The sequence below is a fragment of the Mobula birostris genome, chromosome 17, assembly GCF_030028105.1.
Source record: "Mobula birostris isolate sMobBir1 chromosome 17, sMobBir1.hap1, whole genome shotgun sequence".
Lineage (NCBI taxonomy): Eukaryota > Metazoa > Chordata > Chondrichthyes > Myliobatiformes > Myliobatidae > Mobula > Mobula birostris.
Window position 1 is genome coordinate 35122246 of NC_092386.1, and position 23916 is coordinate 35146161.

At 40.6% G+C, this 23916-nt stretch overlaps 2 protein-coding genes across 8 annotated transcripts in view; one reads left to right on the forward strand and one right to left on the reverse strand.

Annotated features, from left to right (window-relative positions):
* The window catches only part of LOC140211606 (uncharacterized), a 112300-nt gene extending 106199 nt beyond the window's left edge, over positions 1-6101 (reverse strand). The window contains exon 1 of the mRNA XM_072281508.1: positions 5862-6101. The gene's annotated coding sequence lies outside the window, so the exon portion shown is untranslated. The remainder of the gene's footprint in view (positions 1-5861) is intronic.
* The window catches only part of mfsd3 (major facilitator superfamily domain containing 3), a 77612-nt gene continuing 54760 nt past the window's right edge, over positions 1065-23916 (forward strand). For 3 of the 7 annotated variants that reach the window (XR_011889529.1, XM_072281509.1, XM_072281514.1), the window contains exons 1-2: positions 5491-6235; positions 9243-9977. Coding sequence is in view for 6 of the 7 variants with exons in the window: in XM_072281509.1 (XP_072137610.1) it covers positions 9308-9977 (670 nt within the window). In the remaining variant the exon portion in view is untranslated. Of the gene's footprint in view, positions 1094-1221; positions 4749-5490; positions 6236-7148; positions 7279-9242; positions 9978-23916 lie in introns of those variants that run through there. The other 4 variants (XM_072281511.1, XM_072281512.1, XM_072281510.1 and 1 more) reach the window with 4 other exon arrangements.

The window sequence follows — 23916 nt, forward strand, 5'->3', positions numbered from 1 at the left end:
TTAATGATCTTTTGTCTGAACTGTTCTGATAGAAGGCCATGACTTGAAACATCCACTGCAGATGATGAGATAGTTACTTTCTGACTTAATGTTTTCTCTAAACATTTTTTTAAAATTTCAGTATCATCAATCACTTGCTTTTAAAGTTTTCCAGGGTGTTTCATAAGATCCTTATCAGGAAAAAATCCATCACTGAGTCACAAAAGAGACTTTGAGGCAATTGATCAAAGTATCAGTAAATGGTGAAAAGATAGAAAGTTTAATGGTAAATGTAAATTGAGAGAATAGTTTTGCATATCCCGAGCTGAACACCCTGTAAGGCATTATGGAATGTGCCGTATCCCCTTACGATGGGGATTTAGTGTTATAAAAACATTAAATCAGAACTGTTGTGCTATTGATAAGACTATTAAACATAGGGGCAGAATTTGGCCACTCAGTCCATTGAGACAGCTCCACCATTCAATCATGGCTGACATATTTTTTTCCTCTGAACCACATTCTCCTACCTGTAATCTCTGATGCACTTACCAACCTTTGCTTTAAATATATCCAGTGATTTGGTTCCACAGCCATCCGTGGCAATGAATTCCACAGATTCACCATCCTCTGGCTAAAGAAATTTCTCTTCATCTCTGTCCTAAAGAATTACCCTTTTATTCTGGGGCAGTGCCCTCTGCTCCTAGACTCTCCCACGATTGGAAATATCCTCTCCGTATCCACTCTATCTAGGCCTTTCAATATTTGGTACATTTCAATGAGATCCCCCTCATTCTAAACTCAAGAGAGTACAGGCCCAGAGCCATCAAACACTCCTCAAACATTAACCATTTCATTCCCAGTATAATTTTCATAAATCTCCTTTAGACCCATTCTAATGTCTGTACATTCTTTCTTAGGTATGGAGTCCAAAACTGTTCACAATACTTCAAATGTGGTCTGACTAATGCATTATAAAGTCTCAGCAATATCTTCTGAATTACACCCAGAAACTCCAGCTATTACTGCTCATCTGTCATCCCTGTTAGTGTTTCCTTCAAATCAACTTTGGTCAGCTCCTCTTTCATGCACCTGCAGTTCCCTTTATTCAAAGGTAATATGTAGACATCAGATTTAGTTAAAGTTCAAGTGTATTGTCATTTCAACTGTGCACATGTATACTGCCAAATAGAATGACATTCCTCCAGACCAAGGTGCATAACACAGTATGTATGTAGCCTGGGGAAAAGTACACGCTCAGGACAACAAATACTTTTTTGGGTTTTAATTCCTTTATCTGTTTTAGATGTTTAAGTGCCAGAAGAGGGTTGCAAAACAAAACGAACGAATTTATAACCAGTTCTTGCCGTTACAATCTCAGTTTAACTTTCGATCCACACCCTCGTGTATGGACAGAATTGCGTATGCAGTATAAAATTACCAGAACTAATACCGTACTGATACGGAAGTGGCAATTCTGAAGGAACACAATACAAACATTAGAATCCCACCCACCCTGCATCTTATACATAACAGCGAAAAATGTAAGCGAGTACATCTCATCTAAGACGTACACACGCGCTGAACTTCCGAACAGAGATTAAACATTCACGTTATGCAGTTACATGCACAATCAGTCCTGATACAATGAAGTTAGACAAAAGGTAAACTTTGGCACAACTTTTACAAGGTATTGCCTGGTAGTTAAATTACGGGAAGACTGACCTACTTGGATAGTGAGGAACTTTGTATAAGCCACGCTACCCAGCGTTGATTTCTTCACTCGTGGAAATCTAAAGTATCCACATGTAAAACATGTCAAATTACCAATATTCTCGATCCGCCAACAAGCATAAACGAATTCACATGGATATTGTCAATTAATGCTCACCTTTCCTCACCATGCCCAGTCTCTGGGAGGAAGTCAATTCCAACGCCCCACCAGCGTCTTCAGCAGAAACAAAATGGTCTCCTCAGTATCCCGTGCGTGCGTAATGACATCACTATTTCCCTTAAAGGCACAGACAACTATTCTAGCATTACCCGGATGGATGCCCAAGTACACTTTTAACGATACTAAATAGGATTTGACGGTCACCCAGTTACATGTGTAACTCACACACAACACATAATATTACCACAAATAAATTAACAAATAATAAGGTTCATTTACATCACAGGTTAAACAGTATAATGTTACTGGTACCTCATGGAGTACAGAGAGGAAATTAAGGACCTGGTGGCATGGTGCGAAGACAATAACCTATCCCTCAACGTCAGCAAGACGAAGGAATTGGTTGGTGACTTCAGAAGGAGTAGCGGACCGCACAACCCAATTTTTATCAGTGGTGCGCAAGTGGAACAGGTCAAAAGCTTTAAGTTCCTCGGGGTCAATATCACAAATGACCTGACTTGGTCCAACCAAGCAGAGTCCACTGCCAAGAAGGCCCACCAGTGCCTTTATTTCCTGAGAAAACTAAAGAAATTTGGCCTGTCCACTAAAACCCTCACTAATTTTTATAGATGCACCGTAGAAAGCATTCTTCTAGGGTGCATCACAACCTGGTATGGAAGTTGTCCTGCCCGAGGCCGGAGGAAGCTGCAGAGGATCGTGGACACGGCGCAGCACATCACACAAACCAATCTTCCGTCCTTGGACTCACTTTACACAGCACACTGTCGGAGCAGTGCTGCAAGGATAATCAAGGACACGACCCACCCAGCCAACACACTTTTCGTCCCTCTTCCCTCTGGGAGAAGGCTCAGGAGCCTGAAGACTTGTACAACCAGATTTGGGAACAGCTTCTTTCCAACTGTGATAAGACTGCTGAACGGATCCTGACCCAAATCTGAGCTGTACACTCCAAATATTTGGACCTGCATCTCGGTTTTTTTTGCACTACCTTACTTTCCATTTTTCTATTTTCTAATTATGATTTATAATTTAAATTTTTAATATTTACTATCGATTTGTAATCCAGGGAGCAGGAAGCGCAGAATCAAATATCGCTGTGATGATTGTAGGTTCTAGTATCAATTGTTTGGCGACAATAAAGTATAAAGTACATATGGTGAAACCTGGGTGGTGGCATTCACCCCTAGCTTCTCCTTCTCAAACTGCAAAACAAGTTCTATCATATTATCATATTATGATCATTGCATCCTAAGGGTTCTTTTGCCTTAAACTCTCTAATCAAATCTGGCTCATTACACAACATCTAATCTAGAATTGCCTTTTTCCTAGTGGGCTCGGCAACAATGCTCTAAAAATCCTTGCCGTAGGCATTCTGCAAATTCTTTTTCTTGGGATCTATCATCAACTTGGTTTTCTCAATCTGCCTGCAAATTGAAATTCCCCCATGACCATTGTAACATTATCCCTTTCAGTCTCCCATTGTAATTCCTACCCCACATCCTGGCGACCAGTTGAACTCCTGTCAGGGTCTTCTTACCTTCACGGTTTCTCAGCTCTACCAATAAGGACTCTACGTATCTGATTCTATGTCACTTCTTTCTAAAGATTTGATTTGATTTTTCATCAATGCTACCCCACTCCTCTGCCCAACTAACTGCCTGTCTTTTCAATATAATGTGTTATCACTGGATGTTTAACTATTAGCTATGATCTTCTTTCAACCACAACTCAGTGATAGCCACATCCTACCTGTAAATTTCTATTTGTACTACAAGATTATTTATTTTATTTTGTATAAACCATGTATTCAGATATCACACCGTCAGTCCTGTATTCACCATCTTTCCTTTTGATTTTGTCTCCATGTTCCCTGAAGTTAAATTCCTATCCCTTCTAATTTTTTTTGTCTTATTCTTTATTATGGAGACTTCAATAACCTTCCCTGATTTTCTTTTCACACTTTTCCAAGCAGTTATATCAACCCCTCTACTATTAAGTTTAAAGGCCCTATCCACAGCCCTAGTGGTGTGATTCGCCAGGACCCTAGTCCCAGCATAATTCAAGTGGAGCTTATCCCATCAGAACAGTTCCCCCCTTCTCCAATACTGGTGCCAATATCAAACCCAGTTCTCCCACACCAATCTTTGATCACAGTCATGGTTGATGTATCCCATTTTCCTGCATTATCATAGAGTAATAAAGCACAGATATGGATTCTCTGGGTCAACTCATCCATGCTGAATGAGTTTCATTTGCCTGTGTTTGGCCACACTCCTCTAAACCTTTCAGATTCATCTACCTGTCCAAATGTATTGCACCTGCCTAAACCAACTTCTCTGATGGCACACTCCAAATATACCCCATCCTCCGTATGAAAAAGGTACCCCCTCAGATTCTATTTAAATTGTTTCCTTCTCATCATAAACTTACACCCTGTACTTTTTGCTTCCACTTTCCTGGGAAAAAAAGACAATATATTCACCCTTTCTATAGCCCTCATTATTTCAATACACCACTATAAGTTCACATTTCAGTCTTGCTGCTCAAACGAATATAGTCCTAGCTTGGCTAGCCTCTCCCTGTGACCCAAGCCTTTGAGTCCCAGCAATACTTTTTGAGATAGATAGCACATGCATACAATGCTCCCTCGGTCGACATCTTCTGGATAGACCACAAAACTGTTTATTTCACTTCTTTTGTGTCTTTTTTTCCCCCATCTTAAATGTGTTTCTGGAAGTGTTAGAGCCTGTGATTTACAGTTTGGAGATCGATTGAGTGATTAATCCAAGAAAATTCCAGGAAGCAGGCACAAGTCTCAAAGTGATGAAACTACGAGACTGGCTACACTCGGAGGGTAGGTCTCTATGACCAAGCGGTGTCTCCCTCTTTCAGTGATGTCAGAGGATGTTACCAAGTTTCTGCATTAATGGATTTGGACTATTATGGTTTTTGTATTGTGTTGTTACCCTTTCTTTCTCGTTTTTTTGTGCAGGGGGGAGTGGTGTTTGGTGTTTGAAGTTTGATGTTCTTGTTGCAATTTTATTAGTTTTTTTTGTGCAGGGGAGAGGGATTTGAGGGCCTATATTGTTGTTGCGTTGTGTGTGGGGAAGGAGGAATTGGGGGCCAATGTTCTTGTTGTGTTTCATGCAGGGCAAGGGAAAGGGGTTGGGGGGGTGTTGATGGTGTTGCCTTTTTTTGAGTGGAGGCTGGGCTTCTCTTTGAACTCATTGCATGGTTTCCTTTGGTGGCTATCTGGAGAAGAATCTCAGAGTTGTATACTGCATACATTGATAATAAATTAACCTTTGAGTCTTTTTAAAAAATGTTGTAAGTTTTTGCACTCTCATTCCTCATTCTGAGACTGTAATACCCTATTTCTAAGACAGTAAAGGGAAACGTCCTCTTTTCATTCAGCCTATCTAGCGCTATAAAAGCTTGCAAATTTCAATCAGATCTCTTAATGTTATAAACTCCAGAGAATTACAGACCTCGTCTCGCACTGTCACGTCATAGAGAAAAACCTTAGAACCAATTTAGTTACTATCCACTGCACTCCCCCTGGCATGCAAATCCGTTTTCAGCCAAGACCACAAGCATATAGTACACACTACCTCAAGTGCATTCTCGCGAACGCAAAACGACCGGGGTGAAAACTAGATGCTCTCATAACCCCAAGTCCCTAAAAAAAATCTTGTCGCTTCAAATCGCCTGCGGTAGTTTCCTGTATCATTAGTGACCTCAAGAGGGCAGAAACGCTGAGTAACTGTAAACAAATTCGATTTCAAAAAGCAGAGGATGAAGAGTTCTGTAGAAACAAATGAGGGGATGCGGAGGGTTAAAACTGCGACAAGAAAAAGCAGCATTCATCCTTAACTATTATGAAAACAGTAAACCCCAGACTCGGGGATGCATTCAGGCCACAGGAGGTTTCACTTCACAGCCTGCAGATGACGGCTTTATTACTCACAAACGCCAGTTGAGTGTGAGGAAGTGAGGGCCAGGGTGCGGCGACTCCCACGCTGAGAGGTGCGGCCTGCATTTGCTCCAAATTGTTCCGGAAGGTTCTGGATTTTTCGGGCCGCGTTCCAGCGACTGCTAGCGCCCGCCTGCTAAATTACTTCAGCACGATCAATAGTAAAACGGCGCCTCAGCCCGCCGCAAGCAGTCAATATGCATCTCCACGCCTCTACCTTGGCGGTTGCAGAAAATATTTTCAAAGGCTGAATTTGTGCGTTGAGTATGGGTCACGTAATTAGCGTCGGAAAATTGCGGGTCATTGGGACTTTAAATGGTTAAATACCGAAAAATTCACAAGCGCTTTAACAAATAAGTGTTTCCAAGGTTGGTGCGTGTTTGTGTACGAGTCCTGGCATAAGCATTATACAGTGACTAAAGTTCATTTTGATATATAAAATACAACAGCATTCTACAGTATCTGTTGGCATGTGCGTTTTGGCTGGGAGAGAAAACACGGGACGGGCCATGTTGTCACAGGCAGGATGTGCAGGCTGCACCAGAGGTCACGCTGTACCTCGACCTAGCACGAAGGCCTTTCCTCTAATGTATCTGTTAATGTGAATAAGGAGAATTGTAGAGGATGTTAGAATGCTCAATATGTGATTAAGAAATCTAATAACATCAGCTGAGAAAGATGCATACTGAACAGGACCCACATGTTACAACAGACACTTGAAGCTCTCTTTAAGAGTATTTGGCTCCCATTAAACAACATTGCAGCCTCAAACCTTAAGACCCACTTCCGGGCAATGTAATTCCCAGGGTTCAGGTGAGCAAATGAGTTTTGCAGAACTGATACTGCCACTGCACAGTAGCATAAGGGTTAGCACAATATTTACAATACTGGCGACCCAGGTTCAATTCCTGCCGCTGTCCTGTAAGGAATTGTACGTTATCCCTGTGACCGTGTGGGTTTCCTCTGTGTGCTTCAGTCCTTCCAGTCCAAAGATCTACCAGTAAGTTAATTGGTCATTGTAAATTATCCTTTGATTAGGTTAGGGTTAAATCGCTGGGCCATGTGGTTTGAAGGGCCTGGCCTAGTCCATACTGTATCTCAGATAAATGAATATACTTAGTAGCCTCTGCGTATATGCTGCAGTGAGCACATTTTTTGTTGGGGGGGGGCCATAACTGGTGCACATATCCAATTTTAGCTTAAACCAGTTCACATAATATTCAAAACATCAGTATGCAATCAACACTCCCCCGCCCCCATACTATTTTCTTTATATTGCAGGAGCTATTCAGCCCAACAGATCTATGCAGGCTTTTACAGCCAATCCTTCAATACCATTACTCCACTTATATTTGTGCAGCATATTCTCTCAGCTATGCTTATTAATCACACAAGGTCTTCTACCACTCAGGTAAATTATATTACCAATTAACCTATCAACATTTTGTTAAGATGACAGAAGATGGAAAGAGTTATAGGGGTAAAAGCAACACTCACTACACGCTGGAGGAACTCAGCAGGTCAGGCAACATCCGTGGAAAAGATCAGTCAACGTTTCAGGCCAGAACCCTTCATCAAGACTGAGGAGGGAAGGGGCAGAGGCCCTATAAGGAGGGTGGGAAGGAGAAGGCTGGTAGGTTCCAGGTGAAAAACCAGTAAGGGGAAAGATAAAGGGGTGGGGGAGGGGAAGCAGGGAGGTGATAGGCAGGAAAGGTGAAGAAGAAATAGGGGAAAACACAATGAAGGAGGCGGAACCATGAGGGAGGTAATAGGCAGCTGGGGGAGGGGGCAGAGTATTTTGAGTTATAGGGGTAACCAATGTGTTCACAAGACATCTTTGCAGATGACCTCAGCTTTGCACAACTGTATTACTCTTTCTTCTCCTCCCCACCCATAAGCAGATTAAAGGCCCTGCCCTGATCTTTCAACCTATCCCTCCTTTTGAATACCCTGTTCTCGGATTGGTTTCCTGTGTCACCCTCCTACTTTAACCATTGTTGGAGGAGTTTTTCTGGTCTATGATAACTGATGCTAAATTCTAACCCTCTTAAAATATTTCTCATCGAATGAAACCAATATTGGTTACTAGTCTGTTTAGTTGTCTGTGCAAATGGAAGTTATTTTTCAATAAGTCCATGTGGGAGGAAAGGCAGAAAAAAAGTTCAGTTTGTAGGTCTGCTGATGCTGGGCAACACACGCAAAATGCTTGAGGAACTCAGCAGGTCAGGCAGCATCTTTTGGTGGGGGGTAATAAACAGAGAACATCTTGGGCCTGGACCCTTCAAGACTGGAAACGAAGGGGGCAGAAGCAAGAATAAGAATGTGAGGGGAGAGGAAGCTGGCAGGTGATAGGTCAGACTGGTGAGGGGAAAGTAAGTAGGCAGAGGTGATAGGTCAGACTGGTGAGGGGAAAGTAAGTAGGCAGAGGGTGGGTGTGTGGGAGCGAAAGGGATGAAGAGAAAGCTGGGAGGCAGTAGGTGGAAGAGGTAAATGGCGAAAGAAGGAACCTAATAGGACAGGACAGTGGACCATAGCAGAGAGGAAAGGAGAGGAACCAGAGGGCAGGTGAGAAAAGAAGGAGTGACAGGGTAACCATGATGGGGAATAGAAAAAGAGAGAAGGGGGGAGGTGGAGGGGAGATCACTTTATAGAATTATTATTTAGCATGCCACATCTCTCTGATTTCCAAATTTAACCTGTTTTAATACATCTCAAAATTAAAAATAAATGAATTAGAGTTTGAATACTTTAAATATTTAAATTCCATGTTTTTTCTGAAGTAGTAACCTTAGTTGACAGCTTTCTCAAATACAAAAAAAAAAGCTTTTAAGATTTCATGCTATTTCTGTTTAATTTTGTTTGGAAAGAATGAAATAATGAGCATTCAGTAACTTAGTGATGTTCATTTCAAAGTGCTTTACAGCCAAATGATTACGTTGTCAGTAACTGCTGAGCAAGCCTCTATAATTCCACAAACAAATTGAAATAAATGGCAAGTTCAGCTAGTTTGCTGTAGCTAACTTAGATTGCAGTGTAAGCTTTTGGATTAGAATATTTTTTTGCAAAGGTAAAAATGTAATCGATATGAACAGTGCCTTTGCTAGGAGATGTTATGTAGTTAACTCTTACCATTACCATTAGGTTTGAGCTAGTTCATCTTTTTGTGTTGATTAGGATTTTTATCAGCTCACATATGGCAGCTCAGCTTCAGTACCCTCAGTTATCTAATTATAATACTCTTTAACATTTTATTCTTAATAACCCTAGACTACCAAAATTAATTTGAAATCATTTTGTCTATAAAGGTAGTGATGTTGTAGAGTTTAATATAAAAAATATTACTGCAGTTTTTAAAGAAGCATTTTTTTGTTGCAGATATTGAATTCATCACAGGTTTACAAGGAACTGGATACTTTTACTGTGGATGACATCCATTTGAAATGGCACCCTTTAAACTGAAATTATTTGGTTTACTGTACTTTGTACAGGGAATGCCCTACGGATTACAGTCCAGTTTACTCCCAATCTACCTGCGAACATCTGGACTCACATTTACAAAAATTAGCTTGACCAAGTTGTTGTATTTTCCCTGGTTGCTGAAGATACTATGGGCTCCATTTGTGGATCAATATGGAACAAAACGGAAATGGCTGTTGTGCAGCATGTTTGGACTGTTTTTATGCTGCTTAGTAATGTCTAGACTGACTCCAGCTGTGGACTTCCCAGCAATGGCTTTCATCTTGCTCCTGATGAACTTTTTTGCTTCAGTTCAAGATATTGCTGTAGATGGCATTGCAGTTCATTTGCTTAGCAGTGAGGATATTGGCTATGGCAATACCATCCAAGTTGTGGCTTATAAAATGGGCTCTCTTCTTGCAGGAGCAGGGCTTTTAACGGTGATGGACTATATTGGCTGGAATACGGTTTTCGTAGTATTCTGTTTTGCCTATGTTATAGCTATCATTATTTCCTATTTCACACCTGAACTAGAAGATACTTCTGAAGCAAAAAACAGATTATTTGTGCTGAAACCCTGCAAAATATTGGGAGAAGTCCTTAAAGTGCCTGGAACAATTTGGAATCTAATTTATGTCATCATCTACAAATTAGGTGAGTGTATTATGCATAATTATACGTAAGTAATGATTTTTGAATTCTACTAAAAATCCTTGCCTGGAAGTGATTGCTTTGTCTTTGCTTTAGAATCAAGTTAGCACATTTCCCTTGTTTTCAAAAATCATTCCATTAATTTAAAAGATCTTCAAGCTGAAATGTTTGCTTTGATGCTACCTGATCTGCTGAGTATTAAGTGTTTTTTCATAGTTATTCATGGAAGGAGGTTGTTTAACCTGATAAACTGGAAAGTGTACAGAGGAGATTTACAAGAATGTTGGCTCAACTCAGGGCACTGAGTTATGAGAGAGGTTGAGAACGTTGGGACTTCTTTCATTAAATGGCAGGAGGATGGGTTGGAGCAATTTGAAAGGGAATAGTCAGGGTGAAACTGCAGAGACCTTTACCTACCGTTGGGAATCAAAATCTTAAGGGCATAGGTTTAAAGTGAGGGACAACTTTTTCCACACAGAGTGGGAATAAGCTCTCTGAGGAAATGATTAAATCAGGTACTTTGACAACACTTAAAAGATACTTGGACAGGTATACATTTTTTTTAAACTGGTATAGTACGGTTAGGAAAAGTTTAGTGGGATTTGGGCAGATAGGACTAACAGATGAGAAACTTGGTTGGCATGGACCAGTTAGGTCAAAGGGCCTGTTTCAATGTTGTGTGACTCTATGTTGGGTGTCATCAGTCCCAATATTTCCCTGGAAAATATTCTCTTTCACATCCCTGATACTCCCATCCCCCATCTTCCTATCTCCCTCCCCCCTCCAGCTCCCTTCCTCCTCAACACACACACACACACACACACACACACACACACACACACACCTGATTTTACAGATTTTACATTTTGGGTTGCTGAAACAATATTCCTTTTGACTATTGCTCTGTTTTCATCCTTTAATAACAATGCCACCTTCCTTCCTTCCCTTTTTTTATCTGCCCATCTAAATATTGAATATTCTCAGACATTCAGCTGCTAGGCTGTGTCACTATTGTCTTATCTCCAAAATGCCAATTTTATTTTATTTGTTTATATCTCTTTGTGCTGTTACTTATCAACTATATTATGAATTCTTTGTACCATCAGATCAGGAATCTTTATGGTTGTCTTTATAACATTTTTGCTGTGGCAATACTTGTCTTAAAAAACCGTCTTTCTTAGCCGAGTTTTATGTATTTGAATGATCTGTCCCTTCCTGACTCAATTTGGTTATCTCCATGCCAGTCATTTACCTGCACAGCTTCCTCTTTATGCCCCGATCCATGCTTCTGTACCCCTGTTACTGATGGTAGCTTTTTTTCTCTAACTTGCAAATTTATTTAGTTTTCCCAGCTAGGGAAGTGGGATTTGAACTGTGCATGTTTTGATGTACATGTGATAAATGAATCTGAATCTAGCTTCTATATAACTGAAACAGAAATTTGGTTGCTAGACTAGCATAATAACCAAAATGCTGATGTACTCCTTTTTATTTTATCTGCCAAATCTATGACCACATTAATTTAATTCCTTTTAAGAACATAAGAAATATAAGCAGAAGTCTGTAGGTTGTTCAACCCATTATACACTACAGCATTAAACAAAATCTTGTTGCTCTTTTACATCTGTCATATGGATTTGGTTCCCTTCAGATCAAAACTATTTTAGATCCTGATTTTGTGTACTTTCAGTACTTAGTCTCTATCCCTGTCATGGGCAGAGAATTTCAAGGATCCACTATTCTCTGTGTAAAGACATTTATTTTTCTGCTGTCCAGAGTAATTGACCCTTTATGTTGAGAATGCAACATCAAATCCAGGGAAGGGATTATTTATACACTAACGTCAAGGCCCGTAAAGGTTTTGAATGTACATAGAATGGTGAAGCATCTGAACAGGCCCTTCGGCACAACATGATGTTGTGCCTGACTAAGTAAGCTAATGACATTTAATTAAACTAATCCCTTCTGCTTTCATATGGTCTATAACTGCCCCATCCATTCACTGTATATTTATGGGCCTCGCCAATGCCTCTATCTTGTAACTTCAATGTTTTAATCTCTCATGATATTAACATATTTTCTCATGACAGAATAACATATAAAGATGCTACTTGTACAATGACTGACAAGGGAAGTAAAGGACAGTATAAAAATAAAAGAGAAGAAGTATAACATAGCAAAGATGAGTGGGAAGCCGGAGGATTGGGAAACTTTTAAAGACCAACAGAAGGTAACTAAAGAGGCAATATGTGGAGAAAAAATGAGATATGATGGTAAACTAGCCAAGAATATAAAGGAGGGTAGTAAAAGCTTCTTTAGGTATGTGAAGAGGAAAAAAAATAGTTAAGACCAAAACTGGGCCCTTGAAGACAGAAACAGGTGAATTTATTATGGGGAACAAGGAAATGGCAGACTGGTTGAACAGGTACTTTGAATCGGTCTTCACTGGGGAAGACACAAACAATCTCCCAGATATAATAGTGGCCAAAGGACCTAGGGTAATGGATGAACTGAAGGAAATTTATATTAAGCAGGAAATGGTGTTGGATAGACTGTTGGGTCTGAAGGCTGATAAGTCCCCGAGACCTGATGGTCTGCATCCCAGGGTACTTAAGGAGGTGGTTTTAGGAATTGTGGACACATTGGTAATCATTTTCCAATGTTGTATAGATTCAGGATCAGTTCCTGTGGATTGGAGGGTGGCTAATGTTGTCCCACTTTTCAAGAAATGAAGAAGAGAGAAAACAGGGAATTATAGACCAGTTAGCCTGACGTCAGTGGTGGGAAAGATGCTGGAGTCAATTATAAAAGACGAAATTACGACACATTTGGATAACAGTAATAGGATAGGTCCGAGTCAGCATGGATTTACGAAGGGGAAATCGTTCTTGACTAATCTTCTAGAATTTTTTGAGGATGTAACTATGAAAATGGACAAGGGAGAGCCAGTGGATGTAGCGTACTTGGACTTTCAGAAAGCCTTTGATACAGTCCCACGTAGGAGATTAGTGGGCAAAATTAGGGCACATGGTATTGGGGGCAGAGTACTGACATAATTGAAAATTGGCTGGCTGACAGGAAACAAAGAGTAGCAATTAACGGGTCCCTTTCGGAATGGCAGGCGGTGACCAGCGGGGTACCGCAGGGTTCAGTGCTGGGTCTGCAGCTGTTTACAACATACATTAATGATTTAGATGAAGGGATTAAAAGTTACATTAGCAAATTTGCAGATGACACAAAGCTGGGTGGCAGTGTGAAATGTGAGGAGAATGTTACGAGAATGCAGGGTGACTTGGACAGGCTGGGTGAGTGGGCGGATGCATGGCAGATGCAGTTGAATGTGGATAAATGTGAGGTTATCCACTTTGGTGGCAAGAACAGGAAGGCAGATTACTATCTGAATGGTGTCAAGTTAGGAAAAGGAAAAGTACAACAAGATCGAGGTGTTCTTGTACATCAGTCACTGAAAGCAAGCATGCAGGTACAGCAGGCAGTGAAGAAAGCTAATGGCATGCTGGGCCTTCATAACAAGGGGAATTGAGTATAGGAGCAAAGAGGTCCTTCTGCAGCTGTACAGGGCCCTGGTGAGACCACACCTGGAGTATTGTGTGCAGTTTTGGTTTCCAAATTTGAGGAAGGACATCCTTGCTATTGAGGGAGTGCAGCGTAGGTTCACAATATTAACTCCCGGGATGGCGCGACTGTCATATGTTGAAAGATTGGAGTGACTGGGCTTGTATACACTGGAATTTAGAAGGATGAGAGGGGACCTGATTGAAATATATAAGATTATTAAGGGATTGGACACGCTGGAGAAGGAAGCATGTTCCCACTGATGGGTGAGTCCAGAGCCAGAAGCCATAGTTTAAGAATAAGGGGTAGGCCATTTAGAACGGAGTTGAGGAAAAACTTTTTCACCCAGAGAGTGGTGGGTTTGTGGAATGCTGTGCCCCAGAAGGCTGTGGAGGCTAAGTCTCTGGATGCTTTCAAGAAAGAGGTGGATAGAGCTCTTAAAGATAGCGGAATCAAAGGTTATGGGGATAAGGCAGGAACTGGATACAGATTGTGGATGATCAGCTATGATCACAGTGAATGGCGGTGTTGGCTCGAAGAGCCAAATGGCCTACTCCTGCACCTATTGTCTATTGTCTATAATGGCCCTTCAATCCTGTGCTGGCTCTCATCAGTCCCATTGTTTCCCTGTAACCTATTTTTGGTTGCATCTTCATCAAATCAACTTTCCCTGGTTCTCCTGCAACCTTCCCCCCTTCTCATATACCCACATATAGGTTTAATAGGTTCAATTTAATGTCAGAGAAATGTATACAATACATGTCCTGAAATTCTTTTTCTTCGCAATCATCTACGAAAACAGAGGAGTGCCTCAAAGAATGAATGACAGTTATATGTTAGAACCTCAAAGCCCCCTCCATGCATATGCAGCAGCAAAGCGACGACCCCCCTCTCCCCTATCAAGCACTCAGCGTGCAGCAAAGCATCAATAAAGTTACAGACTTGCAGTACCCCAAAGACTACTTATTCACCCAGTAATTTGACATACCACAGGCTCTCTCTCTCTCTCTCCCTAATAAGGGAAAAGAGGTGTCGCCGTTTCACAGCGAGAGGGGAGGCATAACAAAACAACTTGCCGATTTATGTGTCACTTTTTCAGAGCTCTGTACCCAAAGATCTTAGGTTTCTGGGCACACAGCCAGCAGCCAGCTCGTTGCTTACAATCTTCCGTCTCTCACGACACACCAGTTTTTTGTAGGCACTGACCTCAAATCTGCCCACCTCCAGAGCCACGAAAATCTGGCACCTTGAAGGTGCGCTGGTCTTCTAGGCTGCGTCCTTGGCATACCGACAAACGGCTGGTCGTGAGACCCTCAAGAACGGGTCCCATTCCCGCAAAGAACGTAAGTTAGCATGTAACTCCAGGTCAGAGTCTTCAAAAGAACCCTAAAAAAGAAAAAAAGAGATATTGAAGATAGAAATAGAGCTGTTTCCAAAGATGCAAGCAAAAGAGTCACTATTGGGTGCCATTATCCTAAGCTCTGGCCTCGATATCTTTTATGCCTACATTTAATCTAATTTATAGTTAGATTAAAGATTAGCTTTACTTGTTACTTGTACATTGAAACATGCAGTGAAATATAGTGTTTGCATCGATGACCAACGCAATCTGTGATGTGCTTTTGGCAGCCCACAAGTATTGCCATGCTTCGGGTGCTAATATAGCGCGCCCGCAACTTTCTAATGCTTAACCCATAAGTCTTTGGAATGTGGGAAGAAACTGAGCACCCGGAAGAAACTCTCATGGGGAGAACATACAAGCTCCTTACAAACTGGCGGGAATTGAACCCTGATCTTATAGTTGGCACTGTAAAACATATTGCTAACCACAACAACACTGTGCTGCCTTATTGCTCTACTGACAGATCCTCAGGAAATCAGAACACCTCAGGGAAACCTCACAGCCACAGGAAAACATAATGCAAATTCTATACTGACAGCAACAGAATTTAGGATTGAACATTGGTTCTGCTAGGGTGATCAACTCTGTCCCTATGCCATCCTCTCCTCTTTTCCTCTTAAACTGAAGAGATTATAAACCCACTTCTATGATTATTGTTCATGTAATCTTTATCTGTTTAACTTTTCCTCTTAGGACAATGATTCTATCTCTGGAATTAATCTGGTGAACCTCTGGGGTACTCCCTTCGTTACTATGTCTTCCCTCAGGTCGCGGGTCCAGACCAGAGCCGTGCACAGTGTTTCTGATGTTGTCTTTACAAGTGTTACAAGGTTTATTTGCTCTTGCGCTTGAATTCTCTTGCAATAATTGCCAACTACTTGGGGAATAGGCCTGTATGCTATTTGCCTTCCTCAATGCTTGTTGCTTGTGTATATTATAGTCATAGTCATAGTCATACTTTATTGATCCCATGGGAAATTGGTTTTCTTTACAGTTGCATCATTAATAATTAAACAGTAATAAAACCATAAATAGTTAGATAGTAATATGTAAATTATGCCAGGAAATAAGTCCAGGACTAGCCTATTGGCTCAGGGTGTCTGACCCTCCAAGGGAGGAGTTGTAAAGTTTGATGGCCACAGGCAGGAATGACCTCCTATGACGCTCTGTGTTGCATCTCGGTGGAATGAGTGTCTGGCTGAATGTACTCCTGTGCCCAACCAGTACATTATGTAGTGGATGGGAGACATTGTCCAAGATGGCATGCAACTTTTAGTATTTTTTAGTATCTTCTGCACGAAGACAGGGTCCCTCTGAAAAGCAAAAGGTTTCAGAATCACACCATTTAAAAATAAATAAAATTTAATTTTCTACCAAAGTCAAGCATATCACTTCCCATTTCTCCACTCTATTTTCTATCTGCCATTCTCCTAACCTTTCCCATCATTTGTGTATCTATTTACTTCATTAAAACAATCCAATCATTGCCTTCAACTAACTGTCTCTCCTTTATTAATCTGAGCTCCTATTACTGTTTTGTTTCTAAAAACTTCCTGCCCCTGTCGTGGTTTTACAAATGACCAGGAGATGCAGAAGATTCTTCAAGAAGTTTTTAACTTTAATTTGCAAATCAAAGCTGAGACAGTCAGTGAGCTAGCCGCTGAATGCCCGCCGATCTTTTGTACACAGCGTTCTTTATGGCCCTTTTCTGGCTTAACTGCATTAGCATACTGCTGTATGTTTCACTCTAGCTATTATCTTTCTACTTGGTTACATTCTCTTTCTCATGGGGTCAATAGTACACTGGTTTCATTCCAGCTAGTAAATCAACCACCCTTATCTTTCTACTTGGTCACATTCTCTTTCTCATGGGGTCAATAGTACACGGTTTTCATTCTAGCTAATAAATCAATGGTTACATAGTAAGTACCGTAGGAATCCCCTGCGTACTCAATAACGAACACTTAATGCGTAGTAAGGGCATAGTAAACACCTGAGTAAACACTTGATATGTAGTAAATGCACGCTTGAATAAATACCTAGAAAACAGTGGTTTCAATATAGTTTATAATGTTTTCCAATACCCCACAACTAACTTACTAGTAGTAGTTGGGTACGTCCCTGAATTCTGTTTTCAAGAGAGCGTTACATTTACCATTCTCCAGTCCGATACCATTTTCACTCTATCTTAAGATTGGAAGATTCAGGCTAGAACTACTGCAGCCTTGCTACCAGCTCTCTTAGTAATGTTGGATCCATCCCATATCGACTTTTTATTTTAAACATAACGTATCTTTCTAGTTTCTTTCGATCAATTTTTAATGTGGATGTATTTGAAATTAAAAATTAGGATAGATATTGTAGTTTTAAAATGTTAATTAGCATTGACATGGTGATATTATTTCTATCTTCAATCGCAGCTCATCTCTGTTATGTGATCTTGAGTCCCTGTGTGCACTCAGTAAATTAAAAAATTCAAACTGTGCATACATAATGTTTAACTCAACGTATTCTTGTGGATGAGCTGCAAAGGGATTAATTACTCAATATATCTGCTTTCTTAAAGTAAATGTTGTTCTGATAAAGGTCTATCAAATTTCTACTCTGTCATTTAGTTATATGCTGCCCGTAAGTTTTCTCACTGCTGAGTAATCTTTGTGATTCACTAACCATGTAACATTTAAAAAATCTGTTCCAGATATTCTCTCCTTGCATATTGCAAAATACTCCTTCCAAGTTTGGTGATGATGGAGCAATTGCAGTAATTTCTGATCCACCTCATTCCATTAAACCAAACGTAAAACTGATCAGAAAGTACATGTAAATAATTCAGCAATTATGAATTAGTCACACTCGTTTTCAGTGAGTATAGATTGGCTTTTATCTTGCACATTCTGACACACCAGTCAAAGCTCATGTATTTCCCAACTTTTGGGAACACCTGTCACAGTTCATTGCTCATGTGATCATGAACTGAGCAATACATGTCAGAACATGCACAGAAACCTCACTATGCCCTCGATTGCTCTGCTGCCTTTGGCAGTATGGAGTATTTTTTCTGCTAAGTTATTGAGGGATGGGATTTAAAATGTGACTAATATTTTTTTAAAAAAGTGGATTCAAATAGAAATGCTTGTGGAGAGAGCATTAGCTTATATAATGCAAAATTGTGTATCTCATTTCAAAAGTAATTTGAAAGTAGGTGTGAAAGTAAATCTGATCTTCTCTTGAAAATGGATTTGCAGTGAACTACTGTAGTTATTAAATATATCCATTGACTCAATCTTGTTGATTTTAGAAATGTTATTTTCTGATATAATTAATAGCAGTGTTAATTCATTTACCAACCTTATATAAAGGAGACAAGATGCTGGAATCTAGAGCAAAAAACAAAATGCTGGAAGAACTCAGCGAGTCAGACAACATCTGTGGTCAGGTCAAGATCTAGACTTGGACCACAGCAGATGAAGAATCTTGATCCAAGTACTGACTGTCCCTTTCCCAAATACTGCTTCACCAGCTGAGTTCCTCCTGCAATTCGTTGTTTGCAACCTTACAAAAAGAAAACTGCAACCATAATAATGATGAAGAATAAACAGGCTGTAGTTGGAGAACAGATTCATGGCTTTGTTTCCCCAAGAGGTGTGTCTTCTCCAATCAAAAAGTTTTAAGTTCTGGGGCTCTTAAGTGCAACTGTTCCCTTCTTGGACAGTAACTGGTCAGGATGCACCCTCTAGAGGAACACATAAGAAGTACACATAGAAAGATGTAATTTCTCATCAATAAAAATAATCACAAATCCTAATTCCGTACAATGTCAGGAGTCCACTTCCCATTCCAATAATCTAGGGTGGATACAAATAAAAAAAAGTTATGCTTGCTGGAACTTAACGTTATCAACAGATGCATGAGTCCTTGCCTTGTAAACGGATAATAAAGTCGTACGCTATCCTGAATTTATTCCCAAATTGTGTTAAAATCTAGAGAGGTGAGAGGTGAGCAGCTTTCATAGAGAACTAGCTATTGATCCAATAAAAGCATGCATTTTCATTCATTACCCCTTTGAAAATTTCCAAACTGAAATGGTTTTCCTTGCAGAGAAAATGTTTATGATAGGCAATGTGCAGAAAGCTTAAAAGTTGTGGATTTGCTTAAAGTGGTGTACTTCTAACATTTCTGGTTCTGATGGAAGGTCATTGTCTGCTCCTCTGCAGGTACTGCTTGACCTACATTGTGTATATAGTGCGTTGTTTTCATTTTATATATTCTAGAGCTAACAACAACATGCAAGGTTAGGCGTTTTATTTGAGTTCAGCAGTTTATCAGTATTGCACTTTGTATCTTTCTAACACTTGCATTTAATGTTTGGTTCATTATTACAGTTTCTGCAGCATGATGAATTTGATTTTTTTTAAAAACAGACCATGGTTCTGAAGTTGGTTATCTTTTATTAGGTTGTTCATTGCTTCATTCTAAGTTAGATTATACGTTTATAATTTCTAAGTGTGTTGCTGTGGTGATTAACACTATATTTACATGTTTTATTTACCTATCGCAGGGGTCCCCCAATCTTTTTTACACTGTGGATCGGTTTAATATTGACAATATCTGCGGACCAGCCGACCGGGGGGTTGGGGGGTGGTGTTCAAGTAGGGTTAAACTCACCTCAACATGTCTTTTGCAGTTAGGGTTGCCAACTTTCTCACTCCCAAATAAGGGACAAAAGTAGCAGTTAAATACAGGACAGTGTTTACCCCGAGAAAGACTACCATGTGTGTACCACCTGTGTGCGCATGCGTGATATGCGCATATGTGACGTGCGCATGCACCGATTTTTTTCCTCAAATCGGTTTTGGCTTAATCTTCCCGACTACACTGTACATACATTATTTCTACTTTATATAGGCTGTGTATTTATTGTATCATTCCTGCTTTTACTATATGTTAGTGTTATTTTAGGTTTTATGTGTTACAGGTGTCCCCCACTTTTCGAACGTTCGCTTTACAACACCTCGCTGTTACAAAAGACCTGCATTAGTTCCCTGTTTTCGCTAACAGAAGATGTTTTCACTGTTAGGAAAAAAGGCAGCCCATGCCCAAACAGCCAAGCTCCTCCCCCGGAACTGCATTCTAGCCGCCATTGCTTAAACACGTGCTTTATCTCGATTTATTTTGTGCATCCGTTAGCAAGATGAGTTCCAAGGTATCAGAAAAGCCGAAAAGAGCTCGTAAGGGTGTTACGCTTAGTGTAAAACTAGACATAATTAAACGTTTCAATCATGGTGGTTTCGATCATGGTGAACGAAGTAAGGACATTGTCCGCATGTTGAACTTGCCTGCATCCACTATTCGCACTATCTATACACAGAGAGAAAGAATCTTTAAAGCTGCCGATGTTACTGTTGGTTCTGCTCATAGCAAATTGGTCTCTCTTAGTTGGCAAATGGATAACATGGAAAGTCTACTGCTTGAGTGGATTGATGGGTGTACAAAGCGTGGTGTTCCGTTAAGTTTTCTTATACTTGAGAAATCAGTCAGTCTTTTTAATAAGCTGAAACAGAAAGCACTGGCTGATGGTGATGAACGTATTGTGAAAGTGGAATTTAAAGGTAGTCATGGATGGATGGTTTGATCGGTTTCTGAGGCGAGGACAGCTTCATAGTTTAATGTTTACTGGAGAGAGTGCTTCGGCTGATACTGAAGCTGCCCAAAAGTTCCCAGCAGAACTGAAGAATATCATTACAGAAGGTGGTTATTCGTATAAGCAAGTGTTTAACTGTGATGTAACTGCAATTTTTTGGAAAAAATTGCTGAGTAAGACATTTATTTCAATAGAAGAAAAGCAGGCTAAGGGACACAAGGCATCGAAGGACAGGTTTACCCTAATGCCTATTATTAACGCCACTGGTGATGCTGTCCTTAAGCCTCTACTAGTGTACCATTCAGAAAATCCAAGGGCACTTAAAGGCGTTGATAAGAAAACACTTCCCGTTGTGCTCCATTCACATCCAAGCAGTTGGAATACCCAAATGCTTTTTTCTGAGTACATGAGCGATATGTTAGTCCTTTTGTTGAAAAATACTGTAGAGAAAATACACCTCGATAATAGGTGTCTTGTGATTGTCAATAATTGTGGTGCTCATCCGCCTGGCATTACCGAGTATGGCGATAACATTCATGTTGCGTTCTTACGGCTGAATACGACATCGTTGCTGCAGCCGTGCGACCAAGGCCTAATAGCCACAATTAAGACTTAGTATACGCAAAATGTGATGCATTTTATTGTAAGTGCCATTGACAGAAAGGGCAACTCCGAAGCAGCTTTGCGAGAGATCTGAAAAGACTACAATATAAAATTGGCAATCGCCAACATTGGAGATGCTCTCGATAGGCTAACAGTCTCGATGAGAAATGGCTTTTGGAGGAAACTGTGTCCCGAAGCAGTGAACAATTTTAAAGGCATCGAACCATCAACAATAAATACGGCAATAGTGAGCTTGGCTAAGGAGGCTGGGTTTATGGAAGTTGACGAAGATGATGTTGAAGAGGTTTTGGCATCCCATGACCAAGAACTGACAGATGAAGAGCTGATGCAATTGCAAGAGGAAAGGATAACAATCGAAGCCGAACACAGTAGCGAACGGCCCGAAAGTGAAGTCGTCCAGGAACTGAACGTGAAGCAATTGTGTGAGATTTTTGCTGCAATGATTGCAGAAAAGTATGACTTTAATTTTGAAAGGGTACGTAGGTTTAGGGCAGGTTTTCAGGATGTTTTGAGTACTTACAAAGAACTGTATGATAGAAAAATGCACGAGGCTAAGCAGTCAAGCATACTGTCCTTTTTCAAGCCTTGCACATCAGTCACAGCAGACAACGAACCTCAACCTTCGACAACAAGGCAGGCAGACATAGAAGAAGGTGACCTACCTGCCCTGATGGAAACAGACAACGATGAGATGACACCCCAGTCTCCTCTACCTCCCACCACCCCAACCTCCGACGTCTCTGTCTAACACACCATCCCGATTCCTGTAACTGAAACTATACTGTACATGCATTATTTCTACTTTATATAGGCTGTGTATTTTTGTGTTATTTAGTATGATTTGCTGCTTGGTATGATTTGGCAGCCTCATAGCTTAAAGGTTACTGGAGAGAGTGTTTCTGCCGAGAGCGCCTGCTCTGACAGCGCTTGCGTGAGATTTTCACTGCGCTAGACAGTGCTTCAATGATTGCAGAGAAGTATTTCTACTTTATATAGGCTGTGTATTTATCATATCATTCCTGCTTTTACTATATGTTACTGTTGTTTTAGGTTTTTTGCGTTATTTGGCATGATCTTGTAGGTTTTTTTTGGGTCTGGAAACGCTCAAAAATTTTTCTCATATAAATTAATGGTAATTGCTTCACTTTACGCCATTTCGGCACGAAAGGGTTCATAGGAACGCTCTACCTTAGCGGTAGAAATACGGGACAAGGACAGTCCCATATGGGACAAACCAATTTAGTTCAATGTACGGGATGTCCCAGCAAATACGGGACAGTTGGCAACCCTATGTTCAAATTCAACAGTGCGTGACAGGGACTGAGGAAAGGTGCAGCTCACTCATATCGTTTCCTCGCGCACTGGTAGCACATGCTTTGCAGCCTGGTACCGGTCCACAGCCCGGCGGTTGGGGACCGCTGACCTATGGGATAGATGCTAATGTAAAACCTTGTAGACCTGGGTCTCTATCTGAAACGCAGCAAATTCTTTGAAGATATGATCAATTACCATCTACCAACTAAGATTCTTCAACAATATTTTAACTGGTTCTTTATTCCAATATTTCTTGTGGGATATTGCTGAAAATTGGTAATTGTTTATTTTTGTTACATATACTGAGATGCATAGAACTCAAACTTAGAACAGTACAGTGAAGCAGGGGTCCATAATGTTGTGCCATTCTTTTAACCTACTACTGTACTTGAATAATCTAGCCTTTCCCCCCACCTCCCTGTGCACCCAGTAGCCCTTAATTTTTATTTCATCTATGTGTCTTCTGAAGTGTCTCTAAATGTCTGTAATGTATCAGCCTCTATCATCACTTCTGGCAATATATTCCAGGTACTTACCATGCTGTATTTTAAAAAAATCTGACATCTACCCTAAACTTTCCTTCACTAACCTTAAAAGGATGTCATCTTATATTAACCATTGCTGCCTTGAGAGAAAGATGCTGGCTACACACTCTGTCTATTACTCTTATGATCTTATGCACTTCCATCAAGTTGTGTCTCATGCTCCAAGGAGAAAAGCCCCAGCTTGCTCAACCTTTCCTCATCAAATGTGTCTTCTAATCCAGGCAGCTTCCTGGTCAACTAGACAATGAGAACCTCTTGCCCTACATTGGAAACCAGTGGAAGCTCGTCAAAGGTTTTGGTTTGCATGCTAGCCAGACAAATCAATCCACAAATAAGTACATCAAGATAGTACAAAAGCAAAAAAATATATAGCACACTGATACAGTTACAAACTAAATACAGAGTAGGTAGGTTAATACAGTGCAAAGACCGTGATGAGAGAGAATGAAAGATCAAGAGTTCAACTTTATCGTGTAACAGATCAGTTTGAGTATTTTTAACAGGAGGATAGAAGCTGTCCTGAGCCTGGCGGTAAATATTCTCAAACTTTTGTATCTTCTGCCTGATGGAAGGGGGTAAAACAGAGAATGACTGATTTGGGAGGTATACTTGATAATGTTGGCTGCTTTTCCAAGGAGATGAAAAGGTGCAGGCATTCAGTGGATTGGAGGCTGATTTTTGTGATAAACCGGGTTAAGTAAACAAACCTCTGCAAGTTCTTGTGGACTGAGGCAGGACAGTTGCCAATTACCAAACTATGATGCAGATTGGTGCATTCTGCGGTGCATCCACCGAGATGCAACATGGAGCGTCATAGGAAGTCATTCCTGCCTGTGGCCATCA